This window comes from Portunus trituberculatus, chromosome 33, assembly GCF_017591435.1.
Source record: "Portunus trituberculatus isolate SZX2019 chromosome 33, ASM1759143v1, whole genome shotgun sequence".
Lineage (NCBI taxonomy): Eukaryota > Metazoa > Arthropoda > Malacostraca > Decapoda > Portunidae > Portunus > Portunus trituberculatus.
In genome coordinates this window covers 3,953,553-3,978,038 of record NC_059287.1, presented here as the reverse complement: position 1 = coordinate 3,978,038, position 24,486 = coordinate 3,953,553, and the positions used below count along the sequence as shown (strand labels likewise).

The 24,486-nt window shown below is 39.6% G+C and overlaps 2 protein-coding genes across 3 annotated transcripts in view; both read left to right on the top strand.

The window, feature by feature from the left end:
• Positions 1-5,912: 5,912 nt before the first annotated feature.
• On the top strand, positions 5,913-15,637 carry LOC123512194 (lymphocyte antigen 75-like). Its single transcript, XM_045268438.1, has 7 exons — positions 5,913-6,094; positions 7,489-7,658; positions 9,025-9,155; positions 9,949-10,058; positions 11,228-11,293; positions 11,760-11,935; positions 15,557-15,637. The coding sequence occupies exons 1-7, from the start codon at positions 6,052-6,054 to the stop codon at positions 15,635-15,637; spliced, it is 777 nt and encodes a 258-aa protein (XP_045124373.1). The 5' UTR covers positions 5,913-6,051.
• LOC123512292 (macrophage mannose receptor 1-like) overlaps positions 15,561-24,486 on the top strand; it is a 60,427-nt gene continuing 51,501 nt past the window's right edge. For both annotated transcript variants that reach the window (XR_006677062.1, XM_045268623.1), the window contains exons 1-9: positions 15,561-15,633; positions 18,040-18,149; positions 18,826-19,029; positions 19,729-19,866; positions 20,102-20,212; positions 21,178-21,345; positions 21,838-21,939; positions 23,513-23,671; positions 24,326-24,486. The exon at positions 24,326-24,486 is cut by the window's right edge and continues 22 nt beyond it. Coding sequence is in view for 1 of the 2 variants with exons in the window: in XM_045268623.1 (XP_045124558.1) it covers positions 18,098-18,149; positions 18,826-19,029; positions 19,729-19,866; positions 20,102-20,212; positions 21,178-21,345; positions 21,838-21,939; positions 23,513-23,671; positions 24,326-24,486 (1,095 nt within the window). In the remaining variant the exon portion in view is untranslated. The remainder of the gene's footprint in view (positions 15,634-18,039; positions 18,150-18,825; positions 19,030-19,728; positions 19,867-20,101; positions 20,213-21,177; positions 21,346-21,837; positions 21,940-23,512; positions 23,672-24,325) is intronic.

The following is a 24,486-nucleotide window of genomic DNA, read 5'->3' as shown; positions in this document are numbered from 1 at the left end:
TGGGTTAGGTTGGGTTAAGTTGAGTTAGGTTGGGTTTAGTTGGGTTAAATTGGGTTAAGTTGAGTTAGGTTGGGTTAAGTTGGGTTAGGTTGGGTTAAGTTGGGTTAAATTGAGTTAAGTTGGGCTACGTTGGGTTAAGTTGAGTTAGGTTGGGTTAGGTTGGGTTAGGTTGGGTTAAAGTGGGTTAAGTTGAGGTTGGGGGTTGAGTTAGGTTGGGTTAGGTTGGGTTAGGTTGGGTTGGGTTGGTTGGGTTAGGTTGGGTTAGGTTGGGTTAGGTTGGGTTAAGTTGGGTTAGGTTGGGTTAGGTTGGGTTAGGTTGGGTTAGGTTGAGTTAGGTTGGGTTAGGTTGGGTTAGGTTGGGTTAGGTTGGGTTAGGTTGGGTTAGGTTGGGTTAGGTTGGGTTAGGTTGGGTTAGGTTGGGTTAGGTTGGGTTAGGTTGGGTTGGGTTGGGTTAGGTTGGGTTAGGTTGGGTTAGGTTGGGTTGGGTTAGGTTGGGTTAGGTTGGGTTAGGTTGGGTTAGGTTGGGTTAGGTTGGGTTAGGTTGGGTTAGGTTGGGTTAGGTTGGGTTGGGTTGGGTTGGGTTGGGTTGGGTTGGGTTAGGTTGGGTTAGGTTGGGTTGGGTTGGGTTAGGTTGGGTTAGGTTGGGTTAGGTTGGGTTAGGTTGGGTTAGGTTGGGTTAGGTTGGGTTAGGTTGGGTTGGGTTGGGTTAGGGTTGGGTTGTTGGGTTGGGTTGGGTTGGGTTGGGTTGGGTTGGGTTGGGTTAGGTTGGGTTAGGTTGAGTTAGGTTGGGTTAAGTTGGGTTAGGTTGGGTTAAGTTGGGTTAGGTTGGGTTAAGTTGGGTTAGGTTGGGTTAGGTTGGGTTAGGTTGGGTTAGGTTGGGTTAGGTTGGGTTAAATTGGGTTAAGTTGAGTTAGATTGGGTTAAGTTGGGTTAAGATGGGTTAGGTTGAGTTAAGGTAAAATATGGTTGGATTAGGTTTTGTTAGGTTAGGAATGGAAACAAAAGCATTCATTATTTTCTATCATTTTTGTTTACTATTACTTTCTCTCTTGTTAATTTTTACTGTTACTATTTTTTTTCTTGTCACTTTTTCCCTATTACTTTCTGTCCTAAGCTCGTATTCTCAAACACTTCCGTACATCACCTCCACTATTTCAAAAGGCTTTACTTAAATGTACACGAATTTCTTAAGATGTTTTTACGGTTCTAGAGAAAGAGTGACAAGATTTCTACATTATCAACTGAAAAAACACTTGAGAAAACCCACTAATTAACATCTGTGACCCTTGAAAATGGTCGTGGTGAGAGAGCGGAGGGAGCAAAGCATTTCTGAATTTGAACGCTACAATCACCTTTCACTTTCCTCGTCTCTTCGCAACACATCCCACTACCTTGTCACGCTACCGGCACGTGTCCCTATTGCTTGCCTCCGCCTCGGCTCCCCCTGCATCACGCCTCGCCGGGAGAATAATAGACCCCCCTGGCAGCCCCACAATGCCCTGGCGGAGGCGAGTGGCGTCATAAGTGGCTGCAGATACAATTGTCATGGCCTGGTGTGAACTGTCCTTGGAAGAGTGGTGGTGGTGGTGGAGAGAGAGGGAGAGGGGATGTTGAGAGGGCATTCACGGGTGTTCAAGGGTGTTTTGAGGTACTGAGGGAGGCGGTGTACAGTGTGTGGTTCTTATCAGTGGGTTAACACCATCATGTTTGGTGTTGCGTTCAGGCGGATGTAGTACTGTTGGTGTGGGTAATGCGTGGTGGTGTGTGTGTGTGTGTGTGTGTGTGTTTGTTTGTATGTATGTCTGAGTGGTGGTGATGGTCTTGTATGGTAGTAGTAGTAGTAGTAGTAGTAGCAGCAGTAGTAGCAGCAGCAGCAGCAGCAGCAGCAGCAGCAGCAGCAGCAGCAGCAGCAGCAGCAGTGGCAGCAGCAGCAGCAGCAGCAGCAGCAGCAGCAGCAGTGGTGCAGCAGCAGTGGCAGCAGCAGCAGTGGCAGCAGCAGCAGCAGCAGTGGCAGCAGTAGCAGCAGCAGCAGTGGCAGCAGTGGTGGTGGTGGTGGCAGCAGCAGCAGTAGCAGCAGCAGTAGTAGCAGTGGTACAGCAGCAGCATTATTATTATCATTATTATCATTATTATTATTATTATTATTATTATTATTATTATTATTATTATTATTGGTGGTGGTAGTAGTAGTGGTGGTGGTAGCAGCAGCAGCAGCAGCAGTAGCAGCAGCAGCAGTAGTAGTAGTAGTAGTAGTAGTAGTAGTAGTAGTAGTAGTAGTAGTGCAGTAGTAGTAGTAGTAGTAGTAGTAGTAGTAGTAGTAGTAGTAACATCATTATTATTATCATTATTATTATCATTATTATTATTATTATTATTATTATTATTATTATTATTATTATTATTAGTAGTAGTAGTAGTAGTAGTAGTAGTAGTAGTAGTAGTAGTAGTAATAGTAGTGTCGGTATTAGTATTAGTATCAATATTAGTAATAGTATTAGTATTAGTTATTGTTTTTATTGTTGTTGTTGTTGTTTTATTGCTGATGTTTTTGTTTTTGTTGTTGTTGTTGCTGCTGATATTGTTGTTGTTGTTATTGTTCTTGTTGTTGTTGTGTAGATTTTAAGAAATGTAGATTAAATAAAGTTTTGGGTTTGGATGTGTCTTTTATTAACTTGTTGAGAGAGAGAGAGAGAGAGAGAGAGAGAGAGAGAGAGAGAGAGAGAGAGAGAGAGAGAGAGAGAGAGAGAGAGAGAGAGAGAGAGAGAGAGAGAGAGAGAGAGAGAGAGAGAGAGAGAGAGAGAGAGAGAGAGAGAGAGAGAGAGAGAGAGAGAGAGAGAGAGAGAGAGAGAGAGACTACAAACAAAATCAAACTAAACATTCACACCTTACTTAATCCTTATCTAATATTTACCTAATCCTTCAAGCACACTTTAATTGGCAACCTGATGAAGCACTTTTAGCCTTTTCCCAGCTGACACACGCACTGCCTCTCCTTATCACTTCCTCGCGGCGATAGCAAAACCACAGGGAGGGGAGAGAGATAGGCACAAGAGGGCAGGAGGAGGGCGGTGGGAAGATAATAACCAAAACAATACTATCGCCAACCTCCCACAAAACCACGTGATGCATTGAAAGGCAGTTTTCTGGTGATATTTTACACCTCACCTACTCCCCCCTTGACTTATATTACAGCTTGCCGAATTTTTCTTTACCTAGATTTGACTTTATTGATGTTTAAATTACGTGGTTTTTAATAGTTTCAACATTTACCGCGTTTTTGTTTTATTTGCAAATCTTAATGACAGCTCGCTTATCATTTTCCCTGCTAATTTTTACCAGTTCGTTTCCTGCTGAATTGTTTGTTTTCTTATGTTTTGGTCTTATGTAATGTAACACGCACAAAACTTACGGTCTATTTTACTTACGAAACTTAAACTCTACGTGCTTTCCTAATTTTCACCAACTGTTATTTTGTATTCTTACTTTCCAACGTTCTTATGATCATTATTATTTGCAAATCTACGCTATGTTCTTTTTCTATTAATAACTTTCACTAACTGGCTTTTAGTATTCTTATTTTCCAATGTTCTTATGATTATATGCAAAGTAAAAATCACAAAAATTATAGCCTTTATTATTTACAAATCTACACTTAGCCTTCTCTACCTCTTTATTCTTATTAACTAGCTTTCATTAATTGGCTTTTTGCTTCGTCATTTCCACCGTCCTTATATTCTTGTGTAATATAATGGTCAGAAAAATTACATCCTTTATCATTTCAAATCTACGCAAACTTTATTTACCTTTTTTTTTCTTTTATTAATTTTCAATGATTCTTTTGCATTCTTATCATCCTACGTTCTCATATTTTCGTGTAATGGAGCAGTCACAGAAGGAGAGAAATATGAACTAATAGGGCGTGGCATGACTCACTACAGAAGAAAGTAAAGACAAGAGACACACACAGGCACTATAGCTACACTTTGCCTAGTCCCTCACCTCTGTCTCATTGGCCCTTGAGTCTGTGGTGGATAAACCCTTGCCGCGGGATACTTACCATAGCTTACCGAGGGACGGCAACTCTTTCTCCCACTCTTTGTCTCTCTGGTCAACTGCAGCAGATGTCACCTTGCTCCCATTTCTCACTCCTCTCGTTATTCCACGCATGTACTTTTCTCTTTTGTCTCTCGCTTTTCTACCACGAGACAATGCAAGAAGGAAAACTGGAAATGTGAAAATATAAGGTGTATTTAATGAATCAATAGCAACGTAACTCCAAGGCTTCTATATTTGTTGTCGTAGAGGGAGATGTGTATGGAGACGGCGCAGTGGACGAAGAGACAGAAAGTAGAGTTGGACAAGACGGAATTGAAGAGTGAAGAGTCTGGGAAGGAGAGGATTTAGAAATGATCGTGGTAGAAATAGCGCATCTACGTCAGTGTGGGGAGAATACTAGAGAGACGAGGAGGAGAGGTGAGGAGTACACTGGGAGAGGGATGATGGAGATGGAAGAGGAGAGAAGCAAAGAGGAGGAAAAAGGAAGCAAGGTTGAAGAAAGACATATGGGTGGTGGATGAGATAGAAGACGAATAAGAAAGAAAGGAATTGGTGTTCAAAGGGATTAAACTCAAGTCATCAGGTTCTTAGTGGTGAGTCACTAGAGGGCTTTAAATGATTAGATATACTTATGGATGGAGATGATGGATAGAAATAGATAGGAATGATACGAGTAACTTTGACGGCTTCTTGCAGCTTCCTATATTCTTTTATGTTCTTATGATATTCCAGAGATAATAAAATGGAGATGAAAGATAATTTGAAGCCGAAAAAATGCAACAATATAATCTTTTATGAAAACTGAGATCACTGGTACATAGGACGTATATTTTTCATCGTACGAGACTCGAAATATAAAAGAAAAATGCAATTGGAGGAGACAATGAGAAAAAGATACCAAGAAAAGACTCTAATGCTTCTTTTTCCACACTCTATAACCTACTCATACACAAGATTTAAACCCCTTAAAGTACCATGACGCATTTCCATACTCACTCTGCTTACTATTTGGTGATTTTACACAGCTTCAGAAACTCATGTGGGGATTAAAATAGTGAAGATTCTACCCATCAATCTTCTGACGTCCAATAGACCCTTCCTATAATGTCAAGTCAATCGTCTAATCGTACACAAATCTCAAGGCAAAAATGTATCCTAGCAATGAAAGAGCTAAACAAGATCGAATGTATATTTCTGCCGTATAAGACGCTACCTAGAAACAGGAAAGAGGCAAGTAAAGAGTATGACAGTAACAAGAACTGTCCTCTACATATGGCTTTGCACTCATCTTTATCTCTCTCCCACTCAAGTAATCGTTTTCTTTCCTAAGCTGGCGTGTGTGTGTAAATTTGTGATATTGAATGGCAAGGTGAAGAGGGGAGTAGATACGAGCACTGGATTTCAAGATAGTCATTCGTTTACTATCTATACTCTCTCTCTCTCTCTCTCTCTGGTTATGTTTTCTGTATTATATTTCTGTTTTTCTCTTTATATCTACTTTCTATTAAGTCGTGTCACGTTCAAGCTTGTCAATTTTTTTTATTATACAACGAAAGGCTAAGAAAACGAAGAGAAAGAGAGAGATAGATAGATAAATAGATAGATAGATAGATAGATAGAGATAGAGAGAGAGAGAGAGAGAGAGAGAGAGAGAGAGAGAGAGAGAGAGAGAGAGCGGCATTCTCATTTATAGCTGATAAGTTAACATTACTGAACTGAAGGGGAGCCTGCAGTGCCCATATCGAACCTGATAGGGGAAGGAGGGACGAGGGAGGAGGAGGAGGAGGAGGAGGGGGGGAAAAAAACGTAATTTGTTGCAGAGTAATCAGTGTACCTCGGTTTCAGTTAGTGTTCAGAAGGACTAGGAGGAGGACGCTTCGAGGACAGACAGACAGACTGACAGACGCATCTTGGAACAGAGAGAAACAGGGAGAGAGGGAGAGAGGTTGAGACGAGCAGTGTGTGTGTAGCGGTGAGGACAGACACACCGCTACCATGGAGCCTCGTTTATTTCTCCTGCTGGTGCTGTCCCCTTGTGGTGAGTTAGCGTGTTCCCAGGGCTATGGAGTACCTCATGGCAATCACTGGGGGCCTCCTGTCTGTGGTGTTCTTAATGGTGATAGTCTGGGTCCTTTTTTTTTCGTGTTTATCTCTAAGAAAGTGTAAATGTGGTACTGACGTTTTTTTTTTTTTTTTACTCTATCTACAACGTAAGACTTCGTAAACGCAATTTTTTTTCTTTTATTCATTTGTCCGTGTTTTCGTAAGGTTGGTGTGATTAGTAAGGAATACTTCGTAGTGAGTTTAGGAATAGTAATACAGCCTTCTATTATTCTTTTTTAGATTATTCTTAATGTTGCTGGGTTTCGTGTCTGTGTGTGTGTGTGTGTGTGTGTGTGTGTGTGTGTGTGTGTGTGTGTGTGTGTTTTCGTGCTACAGAAAGAACGGATTGATGTTGAGCTGCTGTCTTCACTGATATTATTTGTTTTTTTCTTTATATCCTTCCTTCCTTCTGTTCTTCTTCACTTACTTTTTCCTACCTTTACTTCCTTCTTTCACTTCTTTCTTTCCTTATTTCCTCCCTCTCTTCCTTCCACATTCCTTGCCTCCTTCCATAATTTTTTCTTTCCTTCCTTTCTTCATTAGTTCCTTCTTTACTTCCTTCTTTCTTCCTTCCTTCCCTACTATGATTTTTTTTCTGATTTTTTTCAGTTCTTTCTTTCTTTTCATCTATTCTACTTTTTTCCCTCCTATATTTCTTCTTTTCTTCCTAATCAACTGAACACTGGCATTTACTGGGCTGAGATCTTCCTTTCCCGCCTTCCTTCCTTCCTTCTTTCCTTACTTACTTCTTATGTCTTCTCTTCTTTCTTTCTTCCTTCCATCCCGATTCTTTCTTCTTCTTTTTCTTCTTCTTGTGACTTTCAACTGGGCGACAGCTTCACTCTTTCACAATAGGCAATTATTTAATTTTTTACTTTTTTTTCTTCTTCACTCTGAGCTGGCCGGTGTTAGAAATAGCTTGGTGTGTCCCGTAATTTGCCTGTTTTTCCGTCCTGTTCCCTTCTACTGCTACATGAATTAGTCTTCTTCCTAACCTGTTCACCTTCTGTGGATATTACTGACTATATTATTTTAACCTCTTCAGTACCATGGCACTTTTTAATATATATTCTACTTACTATTTGGTGATCTTATACAGCTTCAGAAACTTATGTGAGGATTAGAAACAGTGAAGACTGGCTATTAATCTTCTGACCTCCATAAACCCTTCCTAATGTAAATAAAATCGTCTAATCGCACCCAAAACTCAAGGTAAAAATGCGTCCCAGTACTGAAGAGGTTAATGGCTGACTGATTAGAGTAACTGTCTGAAAGAGAAGGGATTACCATGAAGTGTTTTATTTTCTCCACCACAATCGGTAACTGCAGCGCTGGGGTTGATGGTGGCACGGTGCCCTGAGGGGTGGAAGTCACGAGGCAACACAGATGAATGCTACAAAGTCCACTCCTATGGCAGCGACCGTACCTTCGACGATGCTAGGGTCTACTGCCAGGCGCGTGGTGGGGACCTGGCTTTTATTGACACTAAAGGGCTGAGGGTGAGTTGGGAGTGGATTTGGTTAATGACGTGAGGTTAATAAAAATTAGGTTAATAGAGTGAAGTTGACGGGATCTGATTAATAAGGTGAGGTTAATAAGGTTAGAGGCTGAGGTTTAAAGTCAGGTTAATAGAGTGAGGTTACCTTGATCTGGTTTATATAGTAAGATTAATAAAGTGAAGTGGACAGTAGACAAATAGTTGAGAAAATGGTATAGTGGGAAGAGAAGTGTGATAGTAAGAGTGTGAGAATGAGATCCTGGTGATAATAGAGAAGTAATTAAAGAAAAAGTAGTGAGAGGAGAAATATGAAAGTAGGAGATAAATAGGATGAAAGTGAATTCCTGGTGAGAGTAGAGAAGTAGTTAAAGAAAAAAGATAGTGAGAAGAGAAGTGTGAAAGATGGATATGGTGAGAGAATGAGCTCCTGGTGATGTTATTGCTTTTATTAGTGATTTTTTTAAAGGTGTATCTGTTCCTTCGTGTTCTCTTGTGTGTTTTGTTGCCTGAAGTGGTGAATAATAGAGAAGTAAAGGAAAGGTAGTGGGAAGAGTGAAAGTAGTAGATGGATAGTGATGGTGAGTCCCTGGTGATGTTATTTCTTTTATTTATGTTTTTTTTTTCAAGGTATATAATGCTTCTTCGTGTTCTCTTGTGTGTTTTGGTGTTCTTCGTGTGTGTTTTTTTTGGGTGTGTTTCCTATGTGTTTTTTTTTTTTTTTTATTTCCATCTCAATTTTTTTTCTTTTTTTTTTTGGTTGTACACAGAAGGTTTGGTTTAGTGAATATAACACGTGTGTGTATGTTACTGCGTATGTTGGTAATGTGCTGCTGTTGAGAGTTGTTGTTGTTGTTGTTGTTGTTGTTGTTGTTGTTGTTGTTGTTATTGTTGTTATTTCTACTTCTATCTTTTTATCTTTACTTTCCTTTTTTGTATGTATATTTTTCTTTATATTTGCCTTTGTTGTTGTTGTTGTTGTTGTTGTTGTTGTTGTTGTTGTTGTTGTTGTTGTTGTTGTTGTTGTTGTTGTTGTTGTTGTTGTTGTTGTTGTTGTTGTTGTTCTTGTTGATTGACTAAGAGGAGAAATTTTCCATTGCTCTCGTTCTTAGAAACTATTATTATTATTATTATTATTATTATTATTATTATTATTATTATTATTATTATGATCATTATTATAATTTTTATTATCATCATTGCTATCATTAGTATCATTATCATTAGTATAATTTTTTTATCATTATCACCATCACTATTCTCCTGTTTTGCAACCACCACCATCACCACCACAACTACCACCTCCACCACCACCACCACCACCTCCTCCTCCCTCTCCTCCTGTGGCCCCATGCATCGGCCCGCGGCAGGACTGGCTAGGGCAGCTCGTGGCGGCCACCGGGAACGTGGGCCAGTACGCCTACATGTGGGTTGGCGCCAAGAACGTGGACGGCAAGTGGCAGTGGATTGAGAATGGCCAACCTGTGGAGAGCATGGTGGTGTGAGTAACTGGCTAGACTACCTTGACTAACTGGCTGATTGGGTGACTGGCTGATTGTATGGCTGGGTGAATAAATGAGTGTTTGTTTGACTAGTTGTATGACTGAATGGCTGACTTACTGGCTGCTTGGATGGCTGGCTGGCTGGCTGACTGACTTGGTATCTGACTGGTTTGCTGAATGGATGGATGGATGACTGGTTGATTGACAGGTTGTATGACTGAATGGCTGTTTGGATGGTTGGATGGCTGGCTGACTGGCTGGCTGACTGGGTATCTGACTGGTTTGCTAAATGGATGGATGGTTGACTATCTGGCTGGTTGGCTGATTGACATGCTGCCTGGTTGATTGGGTTGTCTGACTGACTCTTATTCTATTATACAACCAATTTATTTGATTTTCGCTCATATAGTACTTACTTTTCTTTTTTCTCATTGGATCTCATTAACTTTAAAAAATATGAATTCACTCTTCTAAATTAATTTCTATCATTTGTAACTATTTTTTTTTTATATTAGTTTCGTTGCACTATAATGTCTAACTACTTCGCTTTCATTACAATGTCTTTTTATTTATTTATATTTTTGTTTTTGTTTTGTCATGCATTTTCACGTCAATTTTATCTAATGTTTAAAGAAGTTTGTTAATTTTTCATCAATGAATGACAACCAAAGTAAAAAAAAAAAGAAGTCCAATTCTTAGTTCTCACTGCAATCAATTTCCCTTTTTTTCATCTTGGCTGCTGCTGGCTGCCTGCGTGTGTGTGTGTGTGCGTGTGTGTGTTGAACGAACCAGGGAATGGGAGGGGAGTGGCGAGGGGAACTGTGCTGCCCTCACCCTCAATTCCAAGCTGATCAAGCAAGACTGCGGCCAACGACTCAAGTTCATCTGTCACAGAAATATAAGTAAGTGGTTAAGTTTATTTGTGGTCGAAAGTTGTAATACACTGATATGTTTATAATGCTTAAGTTTATGCTAGGGAGGCTCCGTTTTCTGTTATGAACGTTTACAATTGTGTAATATTCTAGTTATAATCTCTTCTACTCAGTCGCGTTGTAAGGCAATGTACACATACGATATGGAATTAAAACCATACTTTGCCTTCCCCATCGATATCACCCGGTGCGGAAATAACTTTTTATTTTATTTATTATTTTTTTTTTTACTTATATTCGTTTCATCCGACGTAATGGTAGTTTTCCAGTCCAGTCAATGTTGCTCTGTTTTTTTGTGTAAGAAATCATCAGCGAGAAAAATTAACATCCTTTATATATATATATATATATATATATATATATATATATATATATATATATATATATATATATATATATATATTCAATCCCACGCCCTCTGATGGATATTGACGTCCACAAACATTAGTCCTCATGAGGACTATTTTTAAAATCTACAGAGACTAATCACATGACTGGCTGCGTCTTTTCTTAACCTCTTCAGTACCGTGATGCGTTTCCATATTCATTGTGCTTACTTTATGGCGATTTTATACAGCATCAGAAACTTATGTGGGGATTAAAATAGTGAAGACTGTGGCCATTAACCTTCTGACCTCCATAGACTCTTCCTAATGCAATAAAATGGTCTAATCGTACACAAATTTGAAATTAAATAATATCACAGTACTAAAGGGGTTAACTGGAGACAGAGAACCACTATTATGAAAGAAAGCAATAAACACAACGGGAAAGAAAGAGAAGCGCTGGAGGTTACACAAGTTCTGGCGGGAGTGTACGTACATTGGTCAGCCTGGCTATTGGCGGGATGTGCTCCGGTCAGGCTGGCAGGAGTAAAGGGAATAGAGAAGGAAGACTCTATACGAAGTCGGTCACCTGGGAAACTTTTCACTCACACAAATGGAAGCAAGTTAAAGGGAGGGATTGAATGTACGTAGGTCTACACGAATTAAAAGGCCTTCCCAGAGAGAGAGAGAGAGAGAGAGAGAGAGAGAGAGAGAGAGAGAGAGAGAGAGAGAGTGTGTGTGTGAAGGGGAGAGTAGAATGATAAAGGGAGTGAATTCAATGTGGACTTTTAACAATTTCCTTTCACTTTTCAGGAGTTCCAATGGTTTGTGACTACACTATTGGTTGGGAGGATGCTGATGACAAATGCTACAAGGTGAGAGAGAGAGAGAGAGAGAGAGAGAGAGAGAGAGAGAGAGAGAGAGAGAGAGAGAGCAATAACCACATAGCTGAAGTGTCACAGGCCATTCAGTTAAGAAAGGATGATGTGTGTACTCATGGAAGAGTAGCAGTTGAGAAAATGTGAATCTTGTTTGTCTGAATTATATAATGGCAATATGAAAAAAGAATACAATGAAATGTGTCCACTTCATGAAAAGGATATTAAGATAAGAGATCATGCACCTTGGTTTAATACTGAAATTTCCATAGCTAAGAAAGAAAAAAGGAAGAAAGAAAAAAGGTGGCGTAGACTACGAACAGAAGAGGCAAGAAGGGAATATATGGACATGAGAAACAGGCTAAACAAACTTGTACAGAGGAGAAAGTGTCAGTACTATAGACAGAAGTCATTAGAGTCACGGTCTAACATTAGTAGATTATATAAGATACTGGATAATTTGACAGGTAACAGGAGAATAAATAAGTTGCCTGAGGGGTTTAATGACACTGTGCTGGCAAATATGTTCCTTGACTTCTTTGATCAAAAGATAAAGTCGATTGTGGAGAGCTTTAGAAATGAGGAGCTTGAAATACCCGTGAGTATGCCAACGCCTCGGGCTAAGCTACTCTCCTTTAAGCAAGTAAGTGTGGATGAAGTAAAGGAGATTGTACATAAAGTTAATATAACCTACTGCGATAATGACCCATTACCTATTAGTGATATTATTCAGAGTGAGAAGTTCTGTGAAATTCTGGAAATTTTTAAACTGATTATAAACAGTAGCTTCATGAACAATACCTTTCCTGTCTCTGAAAAATGGCATTGATAAAGCCCATTGTAAAGGGTAAAATGGATACGCAGTGCTTGAGTTCCTTTAGACCTGTATCTAATTTGACCTTTTTATCGAAGATTATTGAAAGTGCTGTATTAAACCAATTACTCGACCATTTGAAAGTAGTGCAGGCTTTACCGGATAATCAATCGGCTTATAGAAAACTTTATTCGACTGAGACAGCTTTATGCTCAGTTATCAATGATCTGATAATCCTGATGGATGAAGGAAAATGTGGTTTGCTAATTTTACTGGACTTAAGTGCAGCATTTGACACAGTTGTTCACAGATTGCTTCTTTTAGATTGCAGGTCTGTCGGTATTGATGGAGATGCACTAACATATTTAGAAAGTTATCTTGCAAACAGGCAATACTGTGTTCAAGTTGGTAAATCTTTCTCAGACAAGAAGATTTTAGAAAGAGGAGTACCCCAAGGCAGTGTTTTAGGTCCTATTCTGTTCTGTATATATACTATTGAACTATCACACATACTAAGAAAACATGACATTGACTTCAAACTGTTTGCTGATGACACACAGTTTTACATGACCTTGAACAATGTAGATAATGTTGAAGGAAAGATAAAACTTATTATGGATGATGTTGGTAGATGGATGGAATCCAAGCAGTTGAAACTTAATCAAAACAAGACTGAATGTTTGATAGTGGGTAAGAATAAGGACTTAAAGAGGATTGATATGTCCACATTATATATTGATGGTAACAGTTTGGGTGTTCGTGATACAGTGAAGGATCTGGGAGTATTATTGGACTGTCATTTATCTATGAAAGATCAAATACGGCAGGTGGTTAAGACGACAAGATACCATCTGAAAAATATAGGTTTTGTCAGAAAATACTTGGATGAGAAAACTACGAAGATGCTGGTTCATAATCATGTGATAAGCAAACTGGATTACTGCAATTCTCTGTATTATGGACTGCCTAAGTATCTCTTAAAAGACTTACAGCTTGTCATGAACAGAGCTGCCAGACTGATTACAGGCGTCTCTCCTCGTGAGAGGATAACACCTGTATTGATAGATCTGCATTGGCTGCCAATTAAAGCACGAATTGAGTACAAGATTAGTGTTATGACTCATCAGGCATTACAGTCTGGAAAACCTGAGTACTTGAGGAACTTACTGGAAACATTCCACCATGACACTACGATGGAGCTGAGACACGATGCAGACCCATACAGACTACATGAGCCAAGATATAACCTTGACATGGGATGTCGAGCATTTGCAAGATGCGCACCAAGGATTTACAATAAACTGCCGAGTGATATCAAAGGTTGTGCCAGGATCGATATCTTCAAAAAGAAATTGAAGACATATTTGTTCAAGGAAGTTTATGATTTTAACGGCATGGAAATCAAAGACAATTATAGATGCTAGTTGCTTTTGAGGGAGGCTCTGCTGAGCGCTGCCTCGCAGTGGAGCGGAGCCTTGAACAAACACCCCAAGTAACAAGTCCTATCGTAGAAAACTTGTTAGTTTGTCATTATAACTGTAAAAATGCTGCCTTGAAAGTCCACGCCACTTCACCACGGCTGTTTTCGATCGGCATAGAGACGGTAAGCAAACTTTTCAAGAGTATTTTTCATCTTAGTAACGTAGAAATCTTGTAAATCTGTCACTGAAAAAGTAAAAAAAAAAAAAAAAGAATAATAATAAATAGTCCTTGAAAACTATTGCCACTTTACCACAACTATTTTCAAACTACATAGAGACGATTAGCAGAGTTTTCAAGTGTTTCTCCTATCAGTAACATAGAAATTCTGTTAATATACCTTTAAAATCGTAAAAATATCCCCATGAAGCTGTATAAATTCATCACGGCTGTTTTCAAAGGTCACAGAGATTATCAGCAGGCTTCTTAACATTGCTAATCTTATTAATGACATAGAAATCTTATCAAAGGTGTTTTTTTACGATTCCAGTGACAGATAAACTAGATTTTTACATTATTAAGAGGAAAAACAGTCTTAGAGAGTTATTTTACGTTTCTGGTAATACTCATAGGCTAACCTCTTGAGTACCATGACGCGTTTCCATATTCATTCTGCTTACAATTTGGTGATTTTATACAGCTTCAAAAACCTATGTGGGGGATTAGAATAGTGAAGACGCTAGCCATTAATCTTCTGACCTCCATGGACCCTTTCTGAAGTAGATAAAATGGTCAAATCGTACACAAATCTCAAGGTAAAAAATGTATCCCAGTATTGAAGGGGTTAAACACATTAGTCTCTCACTTAAACTACTTTCCAGAGGCCACTGAAATGATAAGCCGAGTTTTGATGGATGGTTATGATTGATTGATGGCAGAGTTAAACTGTCACTTGAATTATGGAAATACCCTTGAATATCTTAATAACTAGTAGAGATGAGGCGTCGCACTGCTCGAGAATACCTACCAAGAAGAGAAGGCTTAGGTGATGAAAGTACAGTCAGTGTCTCATCATATTCATTCTTACGTACATTTGTCTCTTACTTGTCTATGAATGAATTAAAACTGTCACACGTAGAAGAATATTTGCTGTAGGCGTTGAAGATACCATTTATTCATTAGTTCACCCGTTACTTTGTCTTTTTGTGGTTGTGAGTGTGTTGGTGAGTAAACTGGCCCTTATTCTGAAACCTTCTGCTCTCTCACCATCATTGCTTTCCAAAGGCTCTAGTTGAAGATACTCGTGTTTTTAAGACTATTTATATGGTTCTGGTGATAGACTGGTAAGATTTCTAGTTTATTAAAAAGGAGAAAGTGTCTTGAAAACCCAGCTAGTTGTCTTTGTGGCCTCGCAAGATCATCGTAGGCGTTTCTGAATGCGGACGAGTATGTGTATATTTGAGCTGGTCTGCATTGATGTTCGTGTTGGAGTATTTTGTGTTTTGTTTGAGATGTGAGTCTGCGAGAAGAAGGAGGAGGAGAATGAAGAGGTAAAGTGAGAGGAGGAGAAGGGGAGGAGGAGGAGAGGCGCAAGACGAAGAGGAAATGGAGGAAGGGGATTGGAGGGATTGAGGAAATGGACGAGGAGGAGAAGAAGGGAGAGAAGGAGGAGGAGCAGGAGAAGGAGGTGAAGGAGAAGGAAGAAAAGTAGGACGAGTAAACAAGAATGGAGAGTGTGGAAACTTTTTAATTTTAGTGATTATAATGATAAAGAAAAATATCAATAGTGATAAAGATAATGATGTTAATTATACTGAAAAAAAAGTAACATGAAAAGAAGTTGTAAATTTAATTAAAACCGTATTATTAAATTATTCATATTTTTTTCTTATATAAATATGGTGATGATGATGATGATAATGATGACGACGACGACGATGATGATGATGATGATGATGATGATGGTGATGGTGATGGTGATGAGTGTACCTGTCTTACCTGTGACTTCACCTTAATTATCGTGTTTTTCAGGGCCACGCGGGCAGCTTCACCTGGATAGACGGAACCAGCAGCAACAGAACCTACTGGCATGACGGACAGCCTGATAAGTGAGTCTGTCTGTTTGTCTGTGTCTGTCTGTTTCTCTGTCTGTCTGTCTGTCTGTCTGTCTGTCTGTCTGTTTATCTGTCTGTCTATCTGTCTGTCTGTCTGTTTCTCTGTCTGTCTGTCTGTCTGTCTGTCTGCCTGTTTATCTGTCTGTCTGTCTGTCTGTCTGTCTGTCTATTATGTATGTATGTAGTATGTCTGTCTACTTGTGTGTCTGTGTGAGTTTCTACCTTATGTTTTGTTTGTTTCTCTCTGTATTTCTTTGTGTATCTAAGTTTCTGTCTGTCTCTCTGTCTGTGTGTCTGTTTGTCTGTCTGTCTGTGTGTCTGTTTGTCTGTCTGTCTGTTTGTCTGTCTGTCTGCCTGTTTGTCTGTCTGTCTGTCTGTCTGTCTGTCTGTCTGTCTGTATGTATGTTTGAGTGTGTTTGTGTATAAAATTTTGAGTTACTTTGTTTTCATTGTTTATTTCTCTCTGTATTTCTTTAGGTGTTTAACTTTCTATCTGTCTGCCTTTCTGTCTGTCTATCTGTCTGTCTGTTTGTTTGTGTGTCTGTATGTATGTTTCTGTGTATGTTTGTGTATATAAATGTTTTTTTTCTATATTCTTTTATATCTGTGTATCTGATTTTCCGTCTGTCTGTCTTTCTGTATGCCTGTCTGTTTGCCTGTGTGTTTGTATGTATGTGTGTGTGTGTGTGTGTGTGTGTGTGTGTGTGTGTGTGTGTGTGTGTGTGTGTGTGTTTTCTGTATCTGTTTGTGTATTCATTTTTCTGTTTGTCTATCTGTTTGTCTGTCTGTCTATCTGTTTGTCTGTCTGTCTATCTGTTTATCTGTCTGTCTATCTGTCTGTCTGTTTTGCTGCGTCCGTCTCCTTGTCGATCTTTCTTTTATAGCAAAAACAATATATAGGGATATTGAGAGAGAGAGAGAGAGAGAGAGAGAGAGAGAGAGAGAGAGAAACGTGTCCATCAATTTGATCCCCCATTTTCTTTCGCTCCATAAAATAAATCTCAGTATTCACCTCCACTTCGCTCTCTCTCTCTCTCTCTCTCTCTCTCTCTCTCTCTCTCTCTTCTATCGTAAATCACGTGAAACAATGAATAATGACAAAATAAAACACACACACACACACACACACACACACACACACACGGCAACACTTTCGCATACATGTATACAGCAGTGCAGTGTTTGCAAGACCGATGAATACTGACATGTTTCAATAATGCTTTGAACGTGTCCCGAACAAAGATGAAGCAATGAACCAGTGTGTGTGTGTGTGTGTGTGTGTGTGTGTGTGTGTGTACTGTATTCAGTTGACTCGTTGTGCACACAGGGCTGCCAACTGGTCTTTTTACATGCTCAGTACTACCAACAGAGTAAGAGATTAAACCACTAGTCATACACGTGAGAGGTTCTGCTTGAAGCTTAACCCCTTCAGTACTGGGACACATTTTCACCTTCAAATTTGTGTACGATTAGACCGTTTTTCTTTAAATTAGGAAGGCTCTATGGAGGTCAGAAGATTAATGGCAACAGTCTTCACTATTTTAATCCCACACGTAAGTTTCTGAAGCTGTAAAAGTTAACCAAATAGTAAGCAAGATGAATATGAAAACACGTCATGGTACTCAAGGGGTTAAATGTCTATGTAAGCCCAATTATCAGCACACACAAGTTATTTAATCTTTTGAAATCCCTATTGACTTGGAACTGAAAATCTGATTCTTGAGGCAATTCCAGTCATGTGTCACTCGATTGCAGATTAAATTCCTACCTATCACTTTTTTTTTGTTTTTAATTTGTCAGTTTTCCCCTCTAACAAAAATCTATCGTAGCATTTAGATTATTTTCCCGTACCTTACATTCCTAACAACTTATCACAACTAATACTGTCAAATATAAGCCTCTAGCAAATGTTTAGGTAGGTCAGAGCTATCAATATTTCTTGTATTACCTGAACATACATTTTTTTTTCTCCCCACGTATCCATTATTTGACAATTCTCACTGGGACACATTCTGAAACGCTTCTCCGCTATTAATACTTTCAAAAGGCTCTAGTTGGAGTTCCAATGGTCTTCAATTGTATTATTATAGTAGTGGTGACAAATTAACAAGATTCCTACATTACTGATAAGAGAAATACTTTTGAGATCCGGGCTAATAATCTGTATGGCTTTTGAAAAATAATGATGAAAGAGCAAAGTGGTTCAGAATATGGTATGGTCTAATGGGCAGTTGTGCTTAATCCTTTTGTGGCGTTTTAATCTTTTCATAGCACACTTTCAAATAGTTTTGTAGCGTAGAAATCCTCCTCCCTCTTTGTATTGCCGTGCTCTGAATATTAATGGAAACGACCACATGAATTCAAAGGGTTAAAATTAATCAATCTATCAATTTTGGCCAGATCATACAACGGATTTGGGGCAGCGGTGGTGAACAACGACGACCCCGATGGCTTGTGGATGGTGGAGAAGGTCACTGAGGAATACCACTACTTGTGTGAGAAGCCTCAAGGTGGGCTGTGGGTCGTGAATTGCCTTATTCAACCTGACCAAACCTTATTTAACCTAACCTAACCTAACTTGATACAATATGGCATAACTTTACATAACCAAATTTAAACTAATATAACAATGTTAACTAACTTAATAGAATATGACATAACCTGACTTAAAATGATCTAATCTAAACTTATATAAGGTAATGTAACTTAACCTAACCTAACTTAACTGATCTATTTCTGCACATGTCTGAGGATATTATTGTTTTGCTACACACATTTCCTTCACCTAAAATCACAATCACCTTTATTTCACTTTACTAAAACACACAACAGTACTTTTCCCCTCGCTCTACCTTACATTTCTTGGTACTTTCCCTAATTACTAATCACTGGGACATATTTACTTGTTCTACAGCCACATGCAATCATTGAACTGTGAAGAAATGACAAAACATAGTCCTTTTCATTACTAATTTCTTTGTAGACACTTAGAAAGACCTCACACATTACTTTTAGCATTATTGATTGCTCCGTGTCGCAGTGAAGGGGTTAAAGGTAAAGCAAGGTGATAAGAGAAACATGAATAACACAATCTCTTCTATCTGGCAGGGAGAAATTTATGGCTTTGTACTACTACTAAAACATTGACTTCAGTACACATGGGTAAACACTATCTCCGTCTCGTAGGGTCGTGCTTGCCTGGGTGGGAGGAGTTCGAGGGCTCCTGCTACTACTTCAACACGGAGAGTACTGATCTGAAAGTGTGGGAGGACGCTCAGACCACGTGCAGGGATGTGAAGGCCCGCATGGTTGTGCTGAACACCGAGGAAGAGGACGTTTTCTTCCGCAGCCGTATGCCGGAGCTCGATAAGATTTGGATTGGGTTGTATAGTGAGTATACATCGCATTGAAAAGAGAGTAAAGATCAGATTGTATAGCGAGTACAAATTAGATTGTATAGCGAGCACAGATCAGATTGTATAGTGAGCACAGATCTCATTGTATAGCGAGTACAGATCTCATTGTATAGCGAGTAAAGATCGGAGTGTAGAGAGAGTAAAAATCTGATAATACAACGAGTACAGATTAGATTGTACACAGAATAACGATCTGATTGTATGGCGAGGACAGATCAGATTGTACAGCAAGTATGGATCAGATGGTATAGCGAGTACTGATCAGATTGTATAGCGAGGACAGATCAGAGTGCATAAAGAGTACAGGTCAGATTGTATAGCGAGGACAGATCGGAGTGTATAGCGAGTAAAGATCTTATTGTATAGCGAATACGCATTTGATTTTATAAGACGTAGAGTCAAGGCCACAATTCCAGCGATCCTGTGCACTCACTTGAATTGCATTGTGTTTTTATGTTAGTGTGAAGTTAATCCACTGTCAGTCTTACGAAAATGAAAGAGTCAATCAAAACAAGGACTCTTTATTGGCTCTGTTGTAGCATCAATGGACAGTTCTCTAGACCTGTGATAGGAGAGATACAGTACTATCACTCCCAAAGGCCTTAATTCAACACTCCAAGCACTCAAGAAACGAGGAAGCATCACTGAGTATTAATAAGTGTTCTTTTCACAGGCGAGCCCGGTAAGGATGTCTATTGGACGGATGGCACAACAATGGAGATCAAGAACTTCACTCATATGTCTGATGAAGATAAGAACGCCGCCATTAGTAACAGCGTCCAGCAGTGTGCCTACCTGCAGCAGACCACAAGAGAGAGAGAGAGAGAGAGAGAGAGAGAGAGAGAGAGAGAGAGAGAGAGAGAGAGAGATTAGAGGGTAGGAACGGGCATAGAGAAAATGGAAAGTACGAATGAGAGAAGGAAGAAAATGGAGAAACGTGAAAATGTGAAGAATAAAGAGAAATATAACGTAGAGAGAGAGAGAGAGAGAGAGAGAGAGAGAGAGAGAGAGAGAGAGAGAGAGAGATTTTTCCCTTGCCTTTTCAGATGCAGAAGGCGAGACCGTTTCCTCTTGGATTCCTACTGACTGCACCACACCGCTACATTACGCTTGCGAGGCGGATGTTGGGGCAAAGCTTAGCCTCATTCCTCCCTCTAGTAAGTTCTCCTCCTCCTCCTCCTCCTCCTCCTCCTCCTCCTCCTCCTCCTCCTCCTCCTTTTTTATCTTTGGCCTCTTCTCTCTCTCATCGTTCATTACAGATCTCTCATTTTTTCTTTCACTTTATTTTCTTTATTCTTTTCGTCTCTTCCTCCCTCTTCTCTTTCATTCCTTCTTTTTCACCTTTTTTGTCGCTTCTTATTTCACTTTTTTTGTGATTCATTCCTCCTCTCTCTCTCTCTCTCTCTCTCTCTCTCTCTCTCTCTCTCTCTCTCTCTCTCTCTCTCTCTCTCTCTCTTCCTTCATTCTTTCTCTCCCTTTCTGATATTTCCTTTCGTCTCTCCTGAAAAAATAACACTCTTGAAATTTCTCATAAGATAATTTTTAAACTGACTATTAGTGTCTTCGTTAAACCATCATAAAGTATCACAAGAAACATGAAAACACCTGAAAACAATTTGAAAATTCCCAGTAAGATTTTTTTTTCTACGACTAACTAAACAAAATCCTTCTAGCCTCTCACAAACTATCATTAGAATAATTAAAACTCCACCTACCACCTGTTGAAAGTTTAGTAGGTAAAACGTGGACACTACTTGTTCCAACATTTAATTTCTCCTTCCCTTCTCCCCTTCCACCCTAGATGAACAGTACTTTTCACTGGGACCACGAGTACACCTTTGAAAACACCCTAGCAATTCCCCCTACCACCTATGAAAAGTTTAGTGACAAAACATGGGCATCTTTGAGACCACAAGTATTGCCAAAACACTTAATTTCTTCTTTCCTTCTCCCCTTCCACCCTAGATGAACAGTACTTATCATTAGAATCACAAGAACACCTTTGAAAACACCCTAATAACTCCACCTATGAAAAGTTTAGTGACAAAACATGGGCATCGTTGAGACCACAAGTATTGCCAAAACACTTAATTTCTCCTTCACTTCTTCTCTTCCACTCTAGATGATCGGCACTGCCCGGTAGGACAATGGAAGCAAAATGAAGATTTTTGCTACCTCTTCCTTACTGACGAGAAGTCGTGGACCCAAGCTGAGGGATACTGCCAGAGCCTCGACAGTAATGCTCATCTCGTGTCAATCCTCACGTGGGGCGAGCAGGATTTTGTGTTCAGTAAGTTGTTTTGTGGTGGTGTTGGTGTTCGATATTGTTTGGAAGTATATGATTCTTTTCTAGTGGTGTACGGTATTATTTAGAAGTGTACGATGCTTTTTTTTGTTTTGATTTGAGTGATGTACGATATTTCTAAAGTTTTTTTGTTTTGATGTTTTGAAATGTATGTAATCTTTTATACGTTTTGTGATTTTTTTTCCCTCAGAAATTATAATACCCTCCACCTTCTCTCTCTCTCTCTCTCTCTCTCTCTCTCTCTCTCTCTCTCTCTCTCTCTCTCTCTCTCTCTCTCTCTCTCTCTCTCTCTCTCTCTCTCTCTCTCTCTCTCTCTCTCTCTCTCTCTCTCTCTCTCTCTCTCTCTCTCTCTCTCTCTCTCTCTCTCTCTCTCTCTCTCTCTCTCTCTCTCTCTCTCTCTCTCTCTCTCTCTTATTTAAGCCTCAGTTTTCTTGTGTTGCTTTCATTTCTGTTTTTTAATTCCATCTCTCCCTGCAGATGAAGAGCTGGCGAGTGGGTGGATAGGACTCAATCAGAGGACAGGAGAACAGTGGAGCTGGAATGACGGCAGCATTGTCACTATCCAGAACTGGGAGGAAGGTGAGAAGGGTACTGGTTGGTAGAAGACTGAGGAATCGGTGAGTAGGTAGATATTGAGATGGGGGGAGTAAGTAGGACAGGTGCTTATAGAGTCTCAGGTAAATTAGAATAGTAAGGCAATGTTGTGCTTTTATAGATATCGAATTGTGTATTTGCTTGTAGGTTATTTGCCGCTCAGAAATAGATGAAGTTTATGCAGATAGAGGGAGACAGAGAGGCGAGAAGACAACTGCTTATAGAGTATCAGGTGAAATAGAACAATAATATTATGATATGCTTTTACAAATATCGCATAGTGTAGTTTTTGGTCATTTTCAGCTCAGAGACTGATGAGATTAATGCATATAGAGACAGACAGAGAGGGGAAAAGACAGCTGCTTATAAAATCCAAGGTGAAATAGAACAATAATGCTATGAGATGCTTTTATAAATATCAAATTGTGTAGTTTTTGGATATTTTCAGCTCAGACAGGTGAAATTAATGCATACAGAGGCAGGTGAGATGAATGCAGATATAGCCAGACAGAAAGAGGGAAGAAGGCAACTGCTTATAGTCTCAGGTGAAATAGACCAATAATGCTATGAGATGCTTTTATAAACATCGAATTGTGTAGTTTTTAGTTATTTTCAGCACAGAGGCAGGTGAGATTAATGCATATATATAGAGGCAGGTAGCTCTATAGTTTTGAAGTGACACGTGACTATAGACTCTTTCACCAAGGTTGGGACTATCATTTAGCCATTAGCTGATACTCACGCTCGCTGATTTGTCTCTGTTCCCGTCTTCTTTTGATATGTGCAGCAAATTAACGGTGCATTTCAAAACCATTGCTCTAGTATAAGCTATCGGATTCTACATGTAAGATTGCTGTTGTATCTTTTCATCAGTTAACAGTTTTCCCAGAGATAAAAGAGATTTTATGTCACGTTTAGGAAAAGACTTGATGACGTAGAAAAATCAACGATTCAGAATGTGAGTTAGCGGCAGCGTGTTGCCTTGCCTCAGGTGACTAAATTACTGACAGCATTGGTGAATCAGAATGTAGTGAGGGAAAGTATTGAAGGAAGGACTAAATAAAGGAGAGACGGAAGTAAGTAAGTAAGTAAGGAAGGAAGAAAGGATAGACGAAAGGAAGGAAAGGAGTAAAAAAGGGAGTTAAAGATGGAAGGAATGAAGGAAAGACTAAATAAGAGATATGAAGGAGGATGAAAAGAAGGAGGGAAAGAAGGAAGGAAGGAAGAACTCAAAAAGGAAGATAAAGAGGGAAGAGAAGGGAGGAAGAATTAAACAAAAGAGAAAACAAACAAAGCTATAATACCCAGCTTGCATTAACCTCTTCAATACTGGGACACATTTTTACTTTGAGATTTGTGTAAATTAGACCATTTTATTGACATTGAGAAGGTCCATGGAAGTCAGAAGATTAACGGCCACAGTCTTCACTATCTTAATCCCCCACATGAATTTCTGAAGCTGTATAAAATCACCAAATAGTAAAACAGAATGAATATGAAACGCGTCACGGTACTGAAGGGGTTAACATCAATTTACACATTATCTCTTGTTACTCAGGGGAGCCAAATGGACAGGAGGAAACTTGCGTTGAGATGTACAGCAATAATGGGAAGTGGAATGACATGTTCTGTACTGACCTGAAGACGTTTACCTGCAAGATGCCAGCCTCTAACACCCCCATCGGTACCGTCACCACCACCACTGCCATTCCTGATAGTAAGTGTAACCAAACTGGACATGAACTTATACGAATTTCCTTCCGTCAGCGTGGTCAGCCTTATTTTTCCACCTTCTCTTCCTCTCTCTCCTCACTCTCCTTTGAGCTTGAGCTGTCCAGAAGGGGTAGTCGGACTTTTGTGAGTGTCTGTACTGGAGGAGGTGATAGATGCAAACATTATCTACTTTTTCTTTCAGGGTTATCATTTGAATATCGCTTCCTTTTCTTATTTACTTTTGTTAACATGTACTTTTTATATACACAGGAGGTGATGTTACATATTTAATCCTTCCCCCCCTTTTTTCTTAAGATAATCAGCAAAAATATTGCCTTCTTTTTCCTTTTACATTTGATGATATATATTCTTTTTTTCATAAACTGGAAGTAGCGAGTACAAACAGTAACAAATGATGATGCGTTCTGAAATGTTGTTTTCTGCTGGCTGGGAGGCTCCGCAGAAAAACAAAAGTGTGAAAAGGAGTAATGGCTTGGTGCACGGAGAAGAGGAGGAAGAGGAGGAGGAGGAGGAGGAGGAGGAGAGAGAGAGTGTGTGTGTGTGTGTGTGTGTGTGTGTGTGTGTGTGTGTGTGTGTGTGTTAGTAAAAGAAAACGGGATAAAAATTTGTACATCTGAATGGTTTGTGTTCCCTCCAGCCTCTGCGTGCGGGTATGACTGGACGGAAAACCCCAGCACGGGCGAGTGTTACCGCGTGGAGGTGTATGACATGGTGTACAATGACGCGCTCCTGCACTGCAAGGAGCTGCACTACTACGAGGGACAGTCAGAGCCGAACCTTGTGTCCATCTACACACCC

Coding starts and splice junctions, on each gene's coding strand:
- LOC123512194 (XM_045268438.1), top strand. CDS start 6,052: ATGGAGCCTCGTTTATTTCTCCTGCTGGTGCTGTCCCCTTGTG. Junction 6,095..7,488: donor GCTGGTGCTGTCCCCTTGTG/GTGAGTTAGCGT, acceptor CGGTAACTGCAG/CGCTGGGGTTGATGGTGGCA. Junction 11,936..15,556: donor AGCTACTCTCCTTTAAGCAA/GTAAGTGTGGAT, acceptor CGTGTTTTTCAG/GGCCACGCGGGCAGCTTCAC.